At 39.8% G+C, this 19,005-nt stretch overlaps 1 protein-coding gene across 2 annotated transcripts in view; it reads right to left on the reverse strand.

Annotated features, from left to right (window-relative positions):
* HECW2 (HECT, C2 and WW domain containing E3 ubiquitin protein ligase 2) overlaps positions 1-19,005 on the reverse strand; it is a 445,768-nt gene that overhangs the window by 87,862 nt on the left and 338,901 nt on the right. For both annotated transcript variants that reach the window (XM_061440781.1, XM_061440789.1), the window contains 2 exons: positions 16,533-16,718; positions 683-817 (listed from right to left, as the gene is read on the reverse strand). In XM_061440781.1, the coding sequence (XP_061296765.1) occupies positions 683-817; positions 16,533-16,718 (321 nt within the window). The remainder of the gene's footprint in view (positions 1-682; positions 818-16,532; positions 16,719-19,005) is intronic.

A 19,005-nucleotide genomic window follows, 5' to 3' on the forward strand; every position in this document is an offset into this window, starting at 1 on the left:
TACCATGGGTCACTGCAAACCAGCAAAGTAGAGTACAGTAGAGCTTTTAATTCTGCCCATTTTCTCTGGGCATTTCATGTATAGAAATCAACTCTCTTATATACCCTAATTTTAAAGAAGATTAGAGAGGATCACAACCTCATAGCTTAGGCCGGAGATTTTCATCTAATCCCACAATCCTCACTTAAGAAATGTCCCTACCTTTAACCCAATTTTAATCCCCAATTAAAATCTCAGGGACAGAGAAGCCTGGCAGGCTACAGTCGCAAAAGTCAGACACGACTGAGTGACGGAGCAAAAGTCAGACACGACTGAGTGACGGAGCAAAAGCTATGTTCATTTCTTCCTATGAAGTTGCTATCAGGTATGCCAAAGGGCTCCCCATCACCCTCTCTTGAACACTGTATTGCATTATGAATCTTCTCTCATCACCCACTGAACTTTAAAAAAAAAAAAAATCTAATTTCTTCAACCTTTCCTCTAATGTCTTACTTTTAAATTTGCAATTTAGGTTCTATTTGTTTCCAGAGAAGCCCTGTCAACATTCCAGTACTTTTCAGCCTCCAAATGACAGCCTCAAACTAGAAAAACAAAGCAATATGAAAGAGCCAGCAGAATTCAATAAATCCCACATCCTGCATTCCTACCAACCAACAGGTCACTTGCTACAGCTGGGACTCACCTCGCCTGCGCTGTGGCTGCGCTGCCGGGTCAGGTGTTGTCGATGCACCAGTGCGCTCGTGGGTCTGCTGCTCTGAAGCGGGAGTCGGGGATCGATGAAAGTGGTGGTTCGGGAGTTGTGGTCAACAAAAAATGCCTAGGAAGCAATCCACTGAGTCAACAGTCCATACATGCCACAGACTTGTCCTATCGTTTCACACATTCAGGAAGAGACCCACTTTGCAGCAATAACCTTAGCTCTGTTTTCTCGTAATTTCAAATCTTCGGGAGAATTACTCCTTCCTCCCTCGGGACAGACCAGAACACAGGAAGCAACGCTTAGACTGGATTCAGAGTGAAGAGAGCAGGAAGGAACATGGCCCCTGTGTTTAGGAAATATTCTTAAGAGACAGTCATCAAGTTAGGATCTTAGAAAAAAATCACCTGATTGGACATTTGGGCTTCTCTTAATTGATGCTAAGTGCATACTGCTATGGGATATTACCAAGTTCTTCTTTCAAACATCACTGACTTCTCTTTTCCTTTTATGCAATCAGCTACCAAGTCCTCCCCCCATTTTCCCAATATAGAGTCTCCTCTATTTCTCCCATCCCAGCCTGGCTACCATTCATTCCATTATTTCAGGACTTTCTCTTAAATGTAAAATTATTAGTAGTTTCTCGGTTGTTTCACATCTCTAACAACCTTGATTCACTGAATTGGCACATCACTATGAGAATATATTTTTCTAAAAGCTTTGACTATATCTCCACTCCAATCCAAAACCTCTACTGGCTACCTGTTATCTACAAAAAAAAAAAAAAATTCAGTTACACATCTAAATTCTATCACATTCAATGACTCTGGGCAAGTCACTTAAGTTCTCTGGGCTACAGATTTCTTATAAAAACATGTCTCCTTCTCTCCCTCATCCATAACAAATATTTCTCCCCCATAATGTGACAGGAGGGAGGAAACCATGTCTGACACATTTACTGCAGAATCCCTAGTGACATGAAATCATGAATGAGCATAAGCCATTTCCCTCAGTTTCGCAGTAAAGTCTGCAAGCAATGTAGAAAGGCCTTTAAAAATTCTTTTTAATTCTAACGCTCTTCACAAGAGCTATTTTTCATTATCAGTAAGAACCAAATGGTAGTAAGTTTTCAAAGAAAAATTCATTCAAGGCAATAATGAAGCCCATTATCTCAAGGACAATTAAAAATGTAAGTTTTCCATGACCAGGTAAAGTTAATTAGGTCATCAAAGATAAAAAGAACTATTAGGAAAGCCTGGAAACTCACTACTGATTAAAATGTCAGGACACAAGCTATGTGTCAAATAACCTAAATGAGCAAAATAGAACTGACAACTCAAACTGATGGAGCTCCTTTAACAAAGTACTATACCTTAAAGACTAGGAAAGAACATATCTAGAAAAATCCCAGGGGCAGATGGTATATTTATGCCAATTTAAGTAATCACCTTTCCATTATGAAACAAAATGTTTCTGCAGATACAGAATCAGGGAACAGGGCACAACAATCTGTAAGTAGCTCCCAAATAGGCAGAAAATGACTTCTTTAAAAAATAACTTTAAGTAGAAAGTGCACTAGAAACAAAGCAGAGAAATAACCAGAACCAGAATCCTTGTTGGCCCTTTTCTCAATGTCTGATTTCTAGGTACAAAGATTAGATTAAATGGAAGTCGTGTAGGAGATGGTGTCATCAACCTTATATCCCTGGGTAATGTTCCCTTTTTTCATAACCTACCAGGTGGAATGTCTTACTTCTCTGATCCTGTTAAAAAAAAAGTACATGAATTGTAAACCCTACACAGGTTTGTATTGACAGGCTCTGGTCTCAAATGTGACACCAGTTCCTGTTTGATTTGAGCTTCTAATCAATATCTGGATATTACTTCTGCCACTATTTAAAATGTCATAAAATAGAAATTCAATTATTTTTATAAGTAGACATTTCAAAATAATATCATATCAATCTCACATCCTCTTTAAGAAGATTAAGCTCTTATTACTTACAACAATACTATGAACCATGCTAAGGGGAAAATGCAAAGAGTATGAAAATAGGATTGCCTTCTTACTCTACCTAATTTCTTAGGCATGTTTTGAAGGTGCAGGTGGCCGTTTAGAGGTAACAATGATGCACTTGTAATTGTAAGGACAAATGGGTGTGTCCATCTAGGTCAGTTGTGATTTACATGGAGTGTCACAGTATAATTTGATGTTAAGAGGCTTGTCTAAAATCCATTCTCTAAAGAATTATACTGTAAATGCCTTCAGGGTAGGGACTCCTTACTCACCCTGTTCTCTCTGATAGATTTTAGGGTTACATCTGGGAGAAAGAGGGTGCTCAGAAAATAAACTTCCAAAAACTTGAATAGCAGACTCTTGACCAAAATACAAGAAGACAAATGACAATGAACTAACCAAGTATTAAAAATCATGTTTTTTTAAAAAATAAGCATAGAAAGACTGACAAGTTTGAGAAAAACAAATGAGAGAAGTGTGTGTGTATGTGTGTGTGTGTTGGGTAAAACATGTGGAGAACTGAAGACTGCTGCTACTGCTACTGCTAAGTCGCTTCAGTTGTGTCCGACTCTGTTCAACCCCATAGATGGCAGCCCACCAGGCTCTGCAGTCCCTGGGATTCTCCAGGCAAGAACACTGGAGTGGGTTGCCATTGCCTTCTCCATTGTGTGAAAGTGAAAAGTGAAAGTAAATTCGCTCAGTCGAGTCCGACTTGTAGCGACGCCATGGACTGCAGCCTACCAGGCTCCTCCATCCATGGGATTTTTCTAGGCAAGAGTACTGGAGTGGCTTGCCATTGCCTTCTCCGAACTGAAGACTACAAAACCACAAATAAGATAGAAGGTTTCAAAATATCTCAAATGGACATGTATAAACTACCAAGTTAAACCTTGAGAAGTCGAAGACAAAGTAGTGATTAAATGCTTGCGATCCAGAAAGACAAGCCTGGGTCTGAGCCCTAGCTCCACCACTTACTAGTGGCATAACCTTGGGCAAACTACTTTTCTTTAAACCACAATTTCTTTTCTGTTAAATAGGGACAGTAATGCCTACATCAAACAAAGGTAAAATGAGATGGTTCATAGAAATTTTTGAACATAGTCTCTGTGACCCCTTAAATGTGACTTACTATTATTACTATTATTATTACTAATAATAGTTTTAACTTCTCAGACATTTTTCTAAAGATCATAATTTTTCTCCCTACAGTCTATACACCAAGCTCAAAAAAATGCAGAACCAGTAAAACTGTACTTCCAGGCTCCTTCTAGCTCTGTATGGCCTAGATTACATTCTGGCCAATGAGATGTAAACAGAGTGCCAGGTGATACTTCTGGACAACCTCCTTACAAGGAGATTTTCACAAGGTGAAGTCTTCCTTCTGTTCTTCATCCATTTAGCTTCCTAAAACAAAGATGTGAACCAAACAGAGCTCCAGCAGCCATACTGAACCTTGAAGAGTTTGGCTTTAGTAAGACTGAGTGGCTAAGCAAAAAACCGTAAGGAGCTAGGCTCTTACAATTTAAGGAACCACCCTAAAACCTACAGACTACCTACCTCTGAACTTCTTCATATGAGAGAATAAAATCTTGCATATTAAACTTAGTACAGGTTTCTGTCACAGGGTAGCCAAACCAAATCCTAACTGATGCACTGTCTCAGCACAGATGAACATATAAGCCAGCCACCACCATTATAAATAAGATTTTTCATTATTTCATAAATAATGATGTCTTATTGTTGTTCACCTTCAATACAGTTGGATAATGGTTCGAGGTTTAAGTGAAACGTAGGGCTGGGAAAGTATAAAGCTGAGATTTGAATCCATCTTCCTGACTCCAAAGCCCAGTGAGCAGTGCCTCCTTCCCCTCTCATCTTTTTTTATTTCTCTTTTTTTCCCATTCTTTCTTCCTCCTATTTTTCCTTTTGATGTTCTTCCTACTTTCTTCACACCTCACATAGTACTTGAGTTTAGCAAAACCTTTACATATTTATTGAATTAAGCCGACAATAACATTCACTTTCAACACTGACAAGCCCACTACTGATGCTGGACAGCAAACGGTACTTCCTCCGCACAGTCCGCGGACTGCTCCCCTGCTGGAGACAGCGCTGCGGGTGGGGAGAGGTGCTAGTCTGTATTCCACAAGGGGCTCCGATTCAGAGAAGACGGAATGTGTGTATTGTTTGCATGAGCTTTTTAAGTCTGCCAGATACTTGGGGGGAAGTCCCTGTGAAGACCTGTATGGAAGCCACGCCTAGTGCACTAGCACTGAGGGCAGCACCAGGAAGCAGCTTCTCTGAGCATGCGCTGTGCTCTCTCTGTTAACTGTGCGACCCTGGACAGTGCTTTGCTACCTCCACTCCAAGGAGATGACTCAAATCCCAACTGAGTTGTGGGAAATGTATTCTACTTTAACATGAAGAGGAAAGCATAAACAAATACCACCCAGAATTTAGGTTGCCATTTCTATTTGTGATGCACAAATCAATTATGTCACAAAAGTAGATCACGTTCCCACAGGATATCCTAAGTAGCTCAAGTCAGTAACAACTGACTGACTACTCTTCTTTTTCTTTTTTTAATTTAATTTGGGTCACTTTTTATGTCATTATTCTTGAGTGGTCTGCTTTTATTTATGAAATTTTCTACCAGGTATTAATAAATACTGCCTGAGTAAACAGTATGTTGAGAATGCAGACTACATCGAAAAAGCAATTGTATCCAAAAATGAATCTTTTTCAGATTAGCCACTAGCTAAGCAAATTTTGAAAACATAGAGTCTCTACTGTTAAGTTTCATTAAGGAAATTCACTCAAGCTTCCCCGTGCTGGACCAACTAGAACTAACAATATAATAAAAAACTGAAAGGAATGCAAATATCCAAATTCAAATCTCATTTTAAAAACTTCTACCCTTTCACTGCTTCAGGGCATGGTCAGAGTCAGAAAATATGAGCTGGTTGGAGCCAAGTGGTATTTTAGTGAGGCCAAACAAAATACACTTCTCTCTTTACACAATTCTTTTTTTAAGTTTCTATTATTTTAAGAAAAGAAAAAGCCATCAGTATTTGTGAAGAAATACCAACCTCAGGCTCAACAAATCTAAGTCACAGAAGTTTGAAATTGTTTCCAGTTAACATTTTGCCAAACCAGGAATCCATATTAAAAGACCATGTAAACAAAATAAAACAAAAAGCACTTGTAACTATGCTACAGAAAGACATCAGATCTTCTTTCTTTCCCTAAAAGAACAACAATTTAAAGATTAGACGTGCTACATATTGAATCTGTTCTAACTTCTACGTTATCAACTCTATAAAATATTAAAATGCTCAAAAAAGTTAATTGTAATCTAATTTCTATAAAGACTTTAATTTACTCACACATTCTCTCCCTTCTAAAATATAAATCTCCTCTGAGCTCCTGGTCCCCTCTCTAGCATTTCCCCAATTATAAGGAATAAACATGCTATTATTTTCTCTATATTATATCCCAGACAGATCTCTGTTACCAAATGATAGATGAAAAGACCTGAATGATGTAGTTTATTATAAGTAAAAAACAATCATGCTAACATTTTCTACGTTTTGGTTCATTTGAAGGAATGAGTGGTCCTAAACATCTCATGACATCTGTATCAATCACAAAAAAGCTAAAGAAAGTTATTTTGTTAAATTGTTATGATCAGAGAGCTAAAGTTGAGAGAAAAACAGGGACACAAGGCACTGGGTTAGAGTTCTGGAAACAGCTGATCAGTTAGTAGATGTGGATAAGTAAAACATTCCCCACACTTCATACATAAATGTTAGCTCAAGGCAGGGCGGGGCAGGGGGGAGGCAGATTTTATGTGTTGGGAGTGGTGGTATTTAGGTATTGAGACATATAATACAGGGAAGTCAGTGACATGCTGGGGATGGCTTGGACCAGATTCCATGAACTCATGGTGAAATTTCAAGGAATTATGGTAGCTGGTTGACGATGATGCTGGCAGCCTGAAATTGGCTATGGTGAGAGAATTTACACCATGGAAAATGGCAAATGCTACAGATCAGCCCTCTTCCCCACCAGCCCTAAGGAGCTGGTTGCTAAGCATTTACCACTACAGAAAACCAAGGATGAAGTTATCCAAATCAGTACATTCTAGGTAATACAGAAGGGCATTACCATGAAATCTGAAGATAGTATACTACATTTTTTATAAAGATCCAATGCTGGTCAGAGGACAACTCTTTAAAAGCAAAAGGCAAAGGCCATCTTCATATTTGAGCAATTCCTTCAAGACTCCATGGTACTAGCATTTTATTCAAAAATACATTCGCAAAACCAAACTCTGCTCTATTCTCTCATTCAGAAAGGTATACAGCCTCAGAAGATTATTCACTTCAGCCTCTTTGTGCATTTGCATGGGTTACTTTTTGGTCTAACAAGTTTGTACCCCTTACAAATAAGCAAGAGATCCTCTAAAAGTGTGCTATATAAAGGTTAATTTCATTTCTACTTGGAATGCTATGTAATTGGAGGTGATTAAATCAGATCACCGGTCCATCTAGTCAAGGCTATGGTTTTTCCAGTGGTCATGTATGGATATGAGAGTTGGACTGTTAAGAAAGCTGAGCACTGAAGAATTGATGCTTTTGAACTGTGGTACTGGAGAAGACTCTTGAGAGTCCCTTGGACTGCAAGGAGATCCAACCAATCCATTCTAAAGGAGATTGGTCCTGGGTGTTCATTGGAAGGACTGATGCTAAAGCTGAAACTCCAATACTTTGGCCACCTCATGTGAAGAGTTGACTCATTGGAAAAGATTCTGATGCTGGGAGGGATTGGGGGCAGGAGGAGAAGGGGATGACAGAGGATGAGATGGCTGGATGGCATCACCGACTCGATGGACATGGGTTTGGGTGAACACCGGGAGTTGGTGATGGACAGGGAGGCCTGGCATGCTGCGATTCATGGGGTCGCAAAGAGTTGGACACGACTGAGCGACTGAACTGACTGACTGATTGACTGAAACCAGATCACCACCACAAAGTTATTAGTTGTTTCAAAGTACCTAAAGGGATGGACCACAAAAATAAGAAATGCAGTGCTCTAATAGACAAAAAAAGAAAAAAAAAACACATAGTTTTCTAAGTGTAGAACTTACTGAACTAAAAGACTTTTGGGATTCACTTGAAACCTCCAAATATTAAGTTGCATTATACTCATTAAGATGAACCTGACCTAATAAACTGTGGCCATGAGCTTCATATAGGATTAAAACCAAAGTCTATGTCATCAGTTGGGCAACTTCTCCAGCCACATAGAGAGTATGGTAAAATGAGAATCCTCAAGCAGGCTAGGACTGTGGTAACTTTCATGGTACAAATATCTTCTCTCTTCTAAAAATCTATCCTAACCAAAACTGCTACTTGTCATGGTTATTCTACTTGCCAAGTTGAATATTCAGACCATGCTGATACTCAACTCCCCAATCTGACATCCAAAGTCACAATGTCCTAGAGTTACAAAGCTTGGCTTTACAAAGCTTTGGGATAGGACACTTCACATTAAATAAGCAGATGGTTACCATTTTACATTTTTCTTTAAAGAACCCATAACATTTATATCACTTTTTTTAAAGTCCACAGTTTCTTAGCATTTCAATTTAGGCTCGAGTAGAATGATCTGAGGAAAGCACCTGTGAGAGTGCCCCACAGTACTCTACTGTTTGACAGTTCAAAACAAAAAGCAGGAAAAAAGGGTTATTCCATGTTTGCCATCTGAAAGGGGAGACAAAAAATAAATAATGCTTTTTCCAAAAACTAAACCAAACAATAAGTTCACTATATAAACTTAGGAAATATCAAGCTTTGTCATAACTTTCTAACCATCCATGTCTTTTGTATCATTCTCTCTGTTATCCTTAACTCTCTGCAACAGTGCTTCGACAGATTTCACTCCACTGATACTGATCTGTGATGGTTAATTTCATGTGTTAACTGGGCCAGTGAGTGCCAAACAATATTCTGGATGTGTCTGTTGGTGTTTCTGGAAGACAACCTTTCAATCAGTAGCCTGAGTTAAACAGATGGCCCTCCCCAATGTGGGTGAAAGTGAAAGTGTTAGTCTCTGCGACCCTATGGAATGTAGCCCTCCAGGCTCCTCTGTTCGTGGGATTCTCCAGGCAAGAATATTGGAGTGGGTTGCCATGCCCTCCTTCAGGGGATCTTCCCGACCCAGCGATCAAACCCAGGTCTCCTGCGTTGCAGGCAAATTCTTTACCATTTGAGCTACCTCGGAAGCCCTCCAATGTGGATGGGCCTCATAAAATCATTGAAGGTCAAAAGTCTGAGTAAGAGGGACCTGCTTTGGCCTGACTGAGTAGGAACATTGGCGTTTTCTTGAGTCTTGAGTCGTGAGCCTGCTGGGTTTTGTATTGGATCTTATACCATCAGCTCTTGTGTGTGTGTGTGTGTGTGTGTGTGTGTGTGTGTGTGTGCGCACACACTTGTATGTAATACAGGGTTTCTCAATATTTTCCCATTACTTCTTCAAAGGAACGAAACATACCCACTCAGGATGTGTTCTTTTTTCCACTTCTTCACGTTAGGTTTTTTCCTTCCTTTGCCATGCCCTGTTTTCTCTCCCCCAGTCTAATTTTATAAAAATCCTACTTATCATCTAGGGTTCAGTTCAAATCCAATCTTTACTATGAAACCTCTCCATGTATTCCATTCCAGGAATGTCGTTCTGCATCTATACTAGTGCATGATGCCTATTCTGTGTTTTCATAATACAAATCAGAGGCACTAAAGTAGAACAGTCTTGGGGAGGGTGCCTAGTGGTTTTACACTGGAAGGGCATGATTCTGTGCAAATAAATGCATGGATCTGATTTCAGTTCTGGTTCTAAGAAGAAAGCTACTTCTCTTGTGAAGGATGTTTCTAAAATGCTATCTTCATGATCATAGCTTATAGAGTATGTAACCACCACAGAAGAAGACCAGTAATCTAGCAAGAGACAAATCTAGCAGAGAGACCACAATAACACAGGACTCACAGTAGAGAAACTGATAATGCTCCGGGTCATTGTACAGGTTTCAGACAGAAGCAAACACTTGAGGGCAGACTACCCTGCACTGGTCAAGAACAATATGGACAAAAGGAACAAGAACAGTAAAGTGACCCCTATTGTGACAAAACCATTTTGTTGGGCCACCTTGGTTAAGGGAGATCAGCAGGCTGCTAAGAGGGGGCATGGGACACTACACTAATTCTACACTGCATCTTTGATAGGTCACTGCGTATTTCCCATCAGAGTAAGGATTCAACCATCAATAACAAATCTTTATCATTTTCATAAAAGTCTAAATTGAAACTGTTTAGTTATTGTTCTAGATAGATTCTTGCTTCTACCTAATCATTCAAATCAAGATTTTAGTGAGCTGGGTAGGAATAACCAGATGAGTAGCATTCCTGACTTAGTGTGCCACGTGGGCCATTTTATTCTGTAGATGTCTGCATAATCCATATTTTTCCCCCAAACTAAGTAATAAAACTCTAGAGATTTGTCATTGTACTGCTTTTATTTTCTACACTATAAGTAATAAGTCAATTACTGAGTAAATTGTGTTAATTATAATCCTAATTGTTTTTCTTCCATTAGTTATCCCATGATTATCTAACTGGATGCCAACCACAGCCCCAGAAGCTGGACAGGACAGGTTACTAACTCTCACTTTAGAGAAAACTGAGGTTTGTAGAAGTTAGACTAGACAATGATAGATCCAGGAATCCTGACCCACTGCAGCATAATTTCTTCAAATTCTTCAAATTAACAATGGGAAGGAAGAAAATAAAGGAGTGAAGAAGGGAGGGAGGAAGAAAAGAAAAAAGAAAGGAGGAAAGAATAAAAGTGAGGAAGAAAGAATGAACACTACTATGTAAAGTAACATTTGGTTTTCCTTATTAAAACTCATAATCGTCTACAGATATATTATCCCCATGAGCACACACTAATGATCAAACCCAGCCAAGAATCAGAAGCATTTTAACCAAGTCACATTTTAATACTACTGATGCATATTTCTTGCATAAATATAAAAAGTTTATATCAACACTGTAACCCAGATCCCAAATTACTCTTTTTTTCCACAGCCCTGAGAGTGTACAAAAGTTTAAGAATTATTACAATAGAAGAAAGAAGAGATTTTCTTTCTATACTGGCCTACTTTCTTTGCTTAAATGTTTTGTTTCAAATAAGACAAGTCAAAATGTGTCCTGTATGTTAGTTGAAAATCCTAGACTTTTAGGTTCAACAAATATGTATACACAGATGTTAATCACAGTCTCATGAGGACTATCCTGCATAAAATAAAACTTGGATTAATTGCTAGGATAAAAACAACTGAGAATATCAAGGAGTGAAACAAAATACTAATTAAAACAGTGTGGAATTGTGAACAAGATACCTTTCCAAATGTAATTAAAAGTAGAACTATATCATCTAATCCTTAAGACTAAAGAATCAAAGATCTATAAAATCTAGGAGCTGAAAAGGGAAACTTAGTCTTCCTCTAATTTAACCCACTGCTTTTTAAAAATAGTTTTATTGAGACATAACTCAGATACTATACAACTCACCCATTTGAACAGTACAATCCACTGTTTTTAGTATATACATAGGATTGTGCAACCATCACCATAATATAATTTTAAAACATTCTCTCCACCAAGAGAAATCCCACACCTATTAGGTTGAATTAGAGGAAGACTAGGCTTCCCTTTTTAGCTCCTAGATCTATGGTATTTAAGCATGAAGTCGTGAATGTTTCTGGTGGGGTGTCATCCGGTAAAATACCTATAATCTAATCAAAACCTATTTGTATGACTCAGCCTTGAAGGATACCAGTAATCCCAACACCTGGACTGGAACTCTTCTTCCCTGGAATGATAAAGTATATCTCATTTTCAAAGACAATCCCTCCCAATAGAGTACAGTAGTTAAGAGGCATGCTCCTAAAGTTAGAATCCTGAATTCCTCACTTGCTTACTAATATACACATTAGAAGAACCTGACTGTTGATGCAGGAGACATAAGAGATGCAGATTCGATCCCTGGGTCAGGAAGGTACCTTGGAGGAGGACATGGCAACCCATTCCAGTATTCTTGCCCGCAAAATCCCATGGACAGAGGTGCCTGGTGGGCTACGGTCCGTAGGATCACAAAGAGTCAGACACAACTGAAGTGGCTTAGCAGACGCGTGCACGCATGCAAATTTCAATAAAATGTGAACAATAATGATAATACCCACCTCATAAACTGCCATGAGGTCAAAATAAAAATAATCCATGAACAAATACCAAGTGAAGTGCCTGGCACATGGATTGAGCCCAATAAATGTAGGTGTCATCACTGTCATCACCATCATTATCATCTTACCCAGAAGGCCTGATAGTCCGTTCTTACTCTTTAATTCATAGTCAATGTTAAAAGAATATTTTACTTCTCTTCTTTCATGTAAGTCAAGGACATTTTTCACCCTAGAACTCCACCAAAAAGCATACCAGATCCAGAATTTTGTGAAATCTCAGCCAACTTAAACCCTTGGCCTTAAGTAATTAGAAGAAAAGTCTCTTCCAAATTGGAGACAGCTAAACTGTAGTACAAGCATAATCACTACCCTGTTCAAACATGTAATGTGAAAAATCCAAGACAGCACACGGAATAAGAGAGGTCAAACCAGGCAAATCCTAGGAGCTACTTCCAGTGAGTGCACAGAAGGAGGAGCGAGTGGCAATGGGGAGAGAGCCTGGAAGCTTTCTTGTTTGTCCAAAGCAGAGATCACTGAAAAACCAGGAATCTACAGATGACAAATTTCATTCATTCATCAAACCTGTTTTGAGAACCTTCTATATGAATGGCACTGGGGTTGAAGAGGGAGTAATTAAAAAAAATAAACAGAAGCACTCTTAAGGATTTGCTTGGGAAGACAAAACAAGTTAACAGCAACACCATGAGACACATAGGTATAGGCATCATGAAACAGTGCAAGGGGGACTATGGGGACTCACTTATGCCTAGAGAGCCAAGAGCAATCCACCCACTCTGCTGCCCTTCAATGGTGTGTATGAAAGCCCCCACCCTCTCAACCATGGTAGGAGACCATACCACAGGCTCCCAGAGCACTGTTTACTGCCTTCACTATAAGAGCTAGAAGATGTGTATTCACCTCCTCCCTGGTGAGAGGCAGGGTGACAGCACAGACTCTGGATCTGGATGGACTAAGTCAAATCCAATTCTACCACACATAATTACAGGACCTTGGTCAGCTCACTTAGCCATGCTGTGCTTTAATTTCCTCTTCTAAAAAATATGGATTAAAAATAGCAGTTACGAACAAGGTTGCTTTGAGAATGGAAGGAATTAATCTAAATGTATAGCCACATCTAGCAGATATCTAGTAGTACACACTACATAATACTACACTGTGAGCTTGTACCACAGTTATCACAGTGGCTTGCGTATAGCAGGCATTCAGAAGTGTGGTGAATGGCAAAACTGATGAAAACAAAAGGAAGATGTTGCACTTGAGAAAAGAAGATGGAACCAAATTTCATAGGCCTGAGCAGCTAAATTTGACAACATTTCTCATAAGAACCACGTCTTTTCATGCAGGTGAGGATCTGGTCATCCTATTTCATGTCAATTCTAGAAATTAGTCATCACTCTGGGGAAAAAACTCATAGTATTTAATAGCTTCTGATGCTATATTAAATGGGAAAAAAAGTTTACTCCCTTTAAACATTCTAAGGTAAAGCAATACATCAAAAAGGGGCAGTTAAAATTTCAGACTAGTAGAAAACCTGTTAACGGCGAAGGATGGGAGCTATTGATTTTTAAAGTACAGCCACGGCAAGAGCCTCTCCCAAATGTTCTTTCAAGCTATTTTTGTTTATAAGAAGTCAGTCATTTGTAAAGAAAGGATGATGGGAAGCACAGGGAGATATACCTGCTTTCATTAAGGTATCCAGCTTAGCTAAAAATCTTACTAAAGTCTAAATGCACAAAGCAGAGGAATCAGGCTAAAGTGATCCTCTTTCAGGCCTGTCTGGTAATTCATTCTGTCCACAAGGCCAGGGGTCCTTCCACATCTTTCATGCCACACGTCATTCAAAAGGAAAGTCACCAGCAACCTGTGAGGTCAGCTATCTCCCAACTCACATTCAATGCTCTTAACAATGCTTACAACTTTAGGCTGAAACCCCATATGAGTCCAAACCCTCAGGAAAGAGGATAGATGGTTATGTTACCCACACAGTCGAGATAATGTTTACCTCTGTTTAACCATCGAAACTTTTATAAAAGCTATGAGACAGAACTTGTTCTTAAGAATACATCATAACTCATCTTAAATAGTATTCTAAGTTCAACTTAAACTCTTCTCAAGGTTCAGGTGTTATTAATAAGAGGCTCTCTCTTGAAGCATGTCTGGCAAGTTATGACTGGCAAGAGAGGAACCTTCCCTTCCAGGTCTGCATGATAAGTTCCCGATTCCCTTCAGCTAAGGATACAAAATGACTTAACATGTTAAGTCTCTGCACAGAGCAGAAATACATGCAGCATTATCTCAGCTTGGGTTTTTCCCTGGACCTGTGGTTTTCTATGGGGTCGCCAAGGGTCGGACACGACTGAGCGACTTCACTTTCACTTTTCACTTTCACGCATTGGAGAAGGAAATGGCAACCCATTCCAGTGTTCTTGCCTGGAGAATCCCAGGGTTGGGGGAGCCTGGTGGGCTGTCGTCTATGGGGTCACACAGAGTCGGACACGACTGAAGCGACTTAGCAGCAGCAGCAGTGGTCTTCTAACGAGTATAGATCCCCATGACATCAGGAAAAAAAACTGTCAGAGTTGAGAACAGAGCTGATTCTTGGTCTGCTAATGCTCTTTTACATGCAGGCATAATACCATCAGTATTTTCCATCACCCTTTCTTGGACTACCTGTGCATTTCCATTTAGTAGAATGTTTACAAACACTCGGCACCAGCAAAGTGACATCCTCCTTGGGAAAGAGAGAGCACAGGAACTGCCAAGTGTCCCTGCAGGCTCCCCATGTCCTGGAAAGGCTTCCCTGCCATCCCACCTAACTCTGATATACCACTATTCCACCTGTGGTTTAGGGACCTAATCACAAATCCATTCTCTTTCATCTATTCTGAACTTCATGCTTACCACTTCTAATCTTCTCTGGGCTGAGAATTAGAGGTTTAGTAAAAATTTTACAAAACTCAGGTCAGTAGTTTCAATGAAAGTCTGAGGGTTCCTCCCATGCATTAAAATCTATCCATGCAATTTGTAATATCAATTTTGACTGCTGCTAAGTTCTCAGGTAAGATTGCTAGAAGCTGAGTTCAGGATGAGCAAGATACACTGTGGTATTTTTGCTAGAGGGTACTTTAGGGAAGAATGGAATGCACTGAGTACTTTCCACATTCCACTCACCTGAATGCTCTTCCCTGGGATGGTTTATTTCTCACTTCATTTACATCTGCATACATGCAGAGCTTGATTTGTGAGTCCTTCCCCAGACACCCTCTATAAAATAACTCTCCACTCCTGCCTTTTCCTAGACCCCATATCCTGCTTTCCTCTAAATCAAAACTTTAATCAGCTCTTAGCATGCGTGGTATTTACTTGTCCATTGGCCATCTCTTTCCATCAGAAAGACAGTTCTATGGAGTTGTTGGCTGCTCTGTTTTGCACAGGTGTTCAATAAATATTTGTTGAATGAAAAAGTCAAGTACAGTTATTATAAATTTTTGTCAATCCTCCCCACACTTACAAGTCACGTATTTCAAGTATTTTTACAGACAGGAAAAGTGTTGGTTGGTTTCTCAATACTTGGGAGAGCATACTATGGTGGTTAGGAGCAAGGACCCTTGAACCAGACTGCATGGGTTAGAGCCCAGCTCAGACATTGCCCATCTCTAGTCCCTGGGCAAGTCACTGAACCATTCTGCACCTGAACTCTGCATATGTAAATAGCAATAATAACAACAGTATTGTCTTACAGAGTTATTGTGGAGAGCTTAAACATAAAGAACTTAAACAGTTCATGGCTCCTAGTACACGCCGAACAAGAGTTAAATAAACAAAATCTTGGCTGAGAAACACCTTAATAAGAATTACTAACTTTCTCACTTTGATTTCTTACTCATAAGACAACCTCCTGATAGTAACCCGGCTTTCTGATTCATTTGTCTAAAAAGGAAGTGCAGATGTGGTTACCTGGACTGTGCGAGAGTTACGTATTTCTCATCATAAATTAATCAATCTTTGAATCTTGTTTAACGTGCTAACAAAATCAGGGTTTTGAACCAACAAGACTAAGGCCCAAACCTGGATAGTGTCAAGACACACCTTGTGTTGTTGCTTAGCAACCTCCTAGCCACCTTCTCCAAACAATGCCACAACTTGTATTCAACTATCCACAACACAGCTAGGAGAGGGAATTATCATTGCCTAAGAAACCTCTTCTCTAATCAGTAGAAAATGGTGAGATTACAGTTCAAAGAATGTCCATGCAAAGTGGGTGTTTTGCCCAGCAAGTGCCCTGACTCCCATACACTGTATATACCACTTCAAAAGAGGGTAGCAACTGCTGATGGTAACAAACAACCTGCTTGTCCAGGTTTCCTTTGAACCAGGAGATGGAATTTTTCCCCTCACAAAGGACTTTCAGCCCTCACTTGATGGGTAGAGCCAAGTGCCAAAGTCACAAGATCGCACAGTCATGCGGCGGCTTCCCCACGGCCACTCCTACAAGTTACCTTGCCCTGATGATCGTGTTTCATTTCCCAGCCCCTTGGCAGCTCCAGTTGTTTGTTTGCAAACATGTTGAGGAATCCCACGAGGTCCCGGTTATGCTGGTAGCGTTCAAAGTGGTGGGTGTCCCGCCGGACTTTGGTGATCATGTGCTTCAAACATGTGTTGTTTGTAAACATGCGGTAGGCACTCTGGAGAGAAGGATGGGAAAGCCACGTTAATCTGCTTTGTGACATGCGAAAGCAACACATAAACTCCCATGGACATATTTAATCTTCAGATGGTATACCAGATTCAGTGGAATTCTAGACCCACACAGGAGACAAAGCAAAATAATTTTGATTAAAGTAAAATAGACTACAGAAAGTCAAGGAGTCTTCACTAATGAATCTAGTTTTCTAAGGAACAGTAACGCTGTGGAGTTTCATTCTACAGGAGATGTAAGACCTTAAAGTTGGTTTTAGGCAAACCCCATACAGTCAAAATTACACCATTCAGGAAACAAATATACCACCTCACAGACAGCCCCATTATAACCAGCATTTCCTCCAGCACAAAATCTCTGGCTCTTTGGGTGCATGCCAATGAAACAGGTGGCATATAGTTAGGAGCCAAGTTGTATAGAAAAATGGCCATAAATCTGAATACTAGAAGTACATGCAATAGGCTGAGTAGTTCCCACTGAGAATCATATTCAACTGAGACCACAGTAGATTAGAGTTTTTCATCTTGTGCTTAAAAGCATAATCTCAGTAAATAGAATAGCAAGCAGAATTACCTAGACTGTATATCTTAGTATTTTTTTTATCTTTTTTTCTTCTCTATTTTTCCTGTACACACACACACGCACATACTCATACACACACTCTGGTAGGCTAAATTTACATGATTGAATATACATTTAATAAAACCCCATTATACCAGCACACATAAAAAAGTGATTGTTCTGTAAAATGTCATCAGTGTCATCTTCTGATACTTAAAGAAGAGTCCAGAAAAAAAAAAAAAAGATCATAAGCCATGGGCTGTCCTTATGAGTCAGTCAACACATATTCAACACAGTACCATGTGCCAAGCAGTAGAAAAGGAGTAACTGTATAGGCTATTTCCTTGAAGGAGTGTGATATTCATGAAACTGACCCACCATGAAGGATCTCTCCCGGAACGCTATTCTCCTCAGGTAGATTCAAAGGGCTTTGGATTCCCCCTACCTTTAGTATCCCAGGGATATCAGACTGAGTGTGGAGGCCTACAGGCTTTACTTTATGAGTTCTGTTATTTATTTTCTTTTAGACAGACCAAGGTAAACCCGAAAGAAATCAGAATCTCTGGAAATAACTTCACCTTAATAAACATTTACTGCGCTGGTTATTGAGAATAAAAGATGAATAAGCAAGGACAGTCAACAATGTTCCTGTCTTTCCAGAGACTCTCAGAATGTGTCACGTCTAGGTCAGACAATTCATTGCTGACGGGAGTGCCTTCAAGAGCTTTCTTCCCTTTGGCATGGTGAGCACAGCAACTGGCCATGTCTGAAATGGTGGCTGCTCTCAGTTTGGGTTCCTGGGTTTCTGAAGGACTCCAGGGATCAGAGAACCCTGACAACTCAATTTGGAATGAGAAACAGCCCTCTGTTAGCTTAAGCCACTGAGACGTGTTGGTCACCATGACTGATGTATAACTCACACTACACAAAGTAACTTTTCTACAGTTATTCTGATTGATTTGCTATCATTAACCTTTTGCTTTGTATGGAAATTATTTTTCCCCTATAAAAATGGAAGGCAGGAAGGTCAGACACATTAAACTCTACTCAAATACTAGTGTACCAGTTTCTCAGTACACCTGAGTAGCAAGTATTTGAGATCACATTTCAACCTGATAGTCTAAATGAGAGGAGGTTTGACGGCTGTGAGAAATTATGAGGTTCAGAGTACAGAGCACTGCCAGAGCAGGCAGGCCCACGCAGGGGCTCTGGGCAATTAGAGCATGAGAGAATAAGAAAGTGATACCATGAAAGCAGAGAAGGAGACTAATAAAATAAGTTGGAGGCTGTCAGAGACTAACATTAGCTAACTAATAGTTTAGCCTGTGGCTGACCCTGCTTTGGAGTCTTATGCACAATCAACAAGGCATCTGTTTTCTGTATTTGGCTGCATGTTGCTGATTTATTTTCACACAAGCCATTGCAAGCATAGAGGCCGGAGATAACACTAGCCTCTGTGACGGCGACAGTAATGAACTTTCAAGTCATGCTCCCTAATAAGTCTCTTTGGGAACAAATTATTGTGGGATAATTCTGTCAGATAAATCATTTCTAAACAGGTGTATTCTCTTGTCACCCTCCCTTAACCCTCCCCCGGCCCATTAAAATAAGTAAATAGGCCACATCCTGATTCTTTATCTGGGGCACCAGAAAGGCTCCTCACTCTGCTAAAGAAAAGCAGTAGAACTGCATTACGGCAAGTAGTAGTAATT

Source organism: Bos javanicus, chromosome 2 (genome assembly GCF_032452875.1).
Source record: "Bos javanicus breed banteng chromosome 2, ARS-OSU_banteng_1.0, whole genome shotgun sequence".
NCBI classification, from domain to species: Eukaryota; Metazoa; Chordata; class Mammalia; order Artiodactyla; family Bovidae; genus Bos; species Bos javanicus.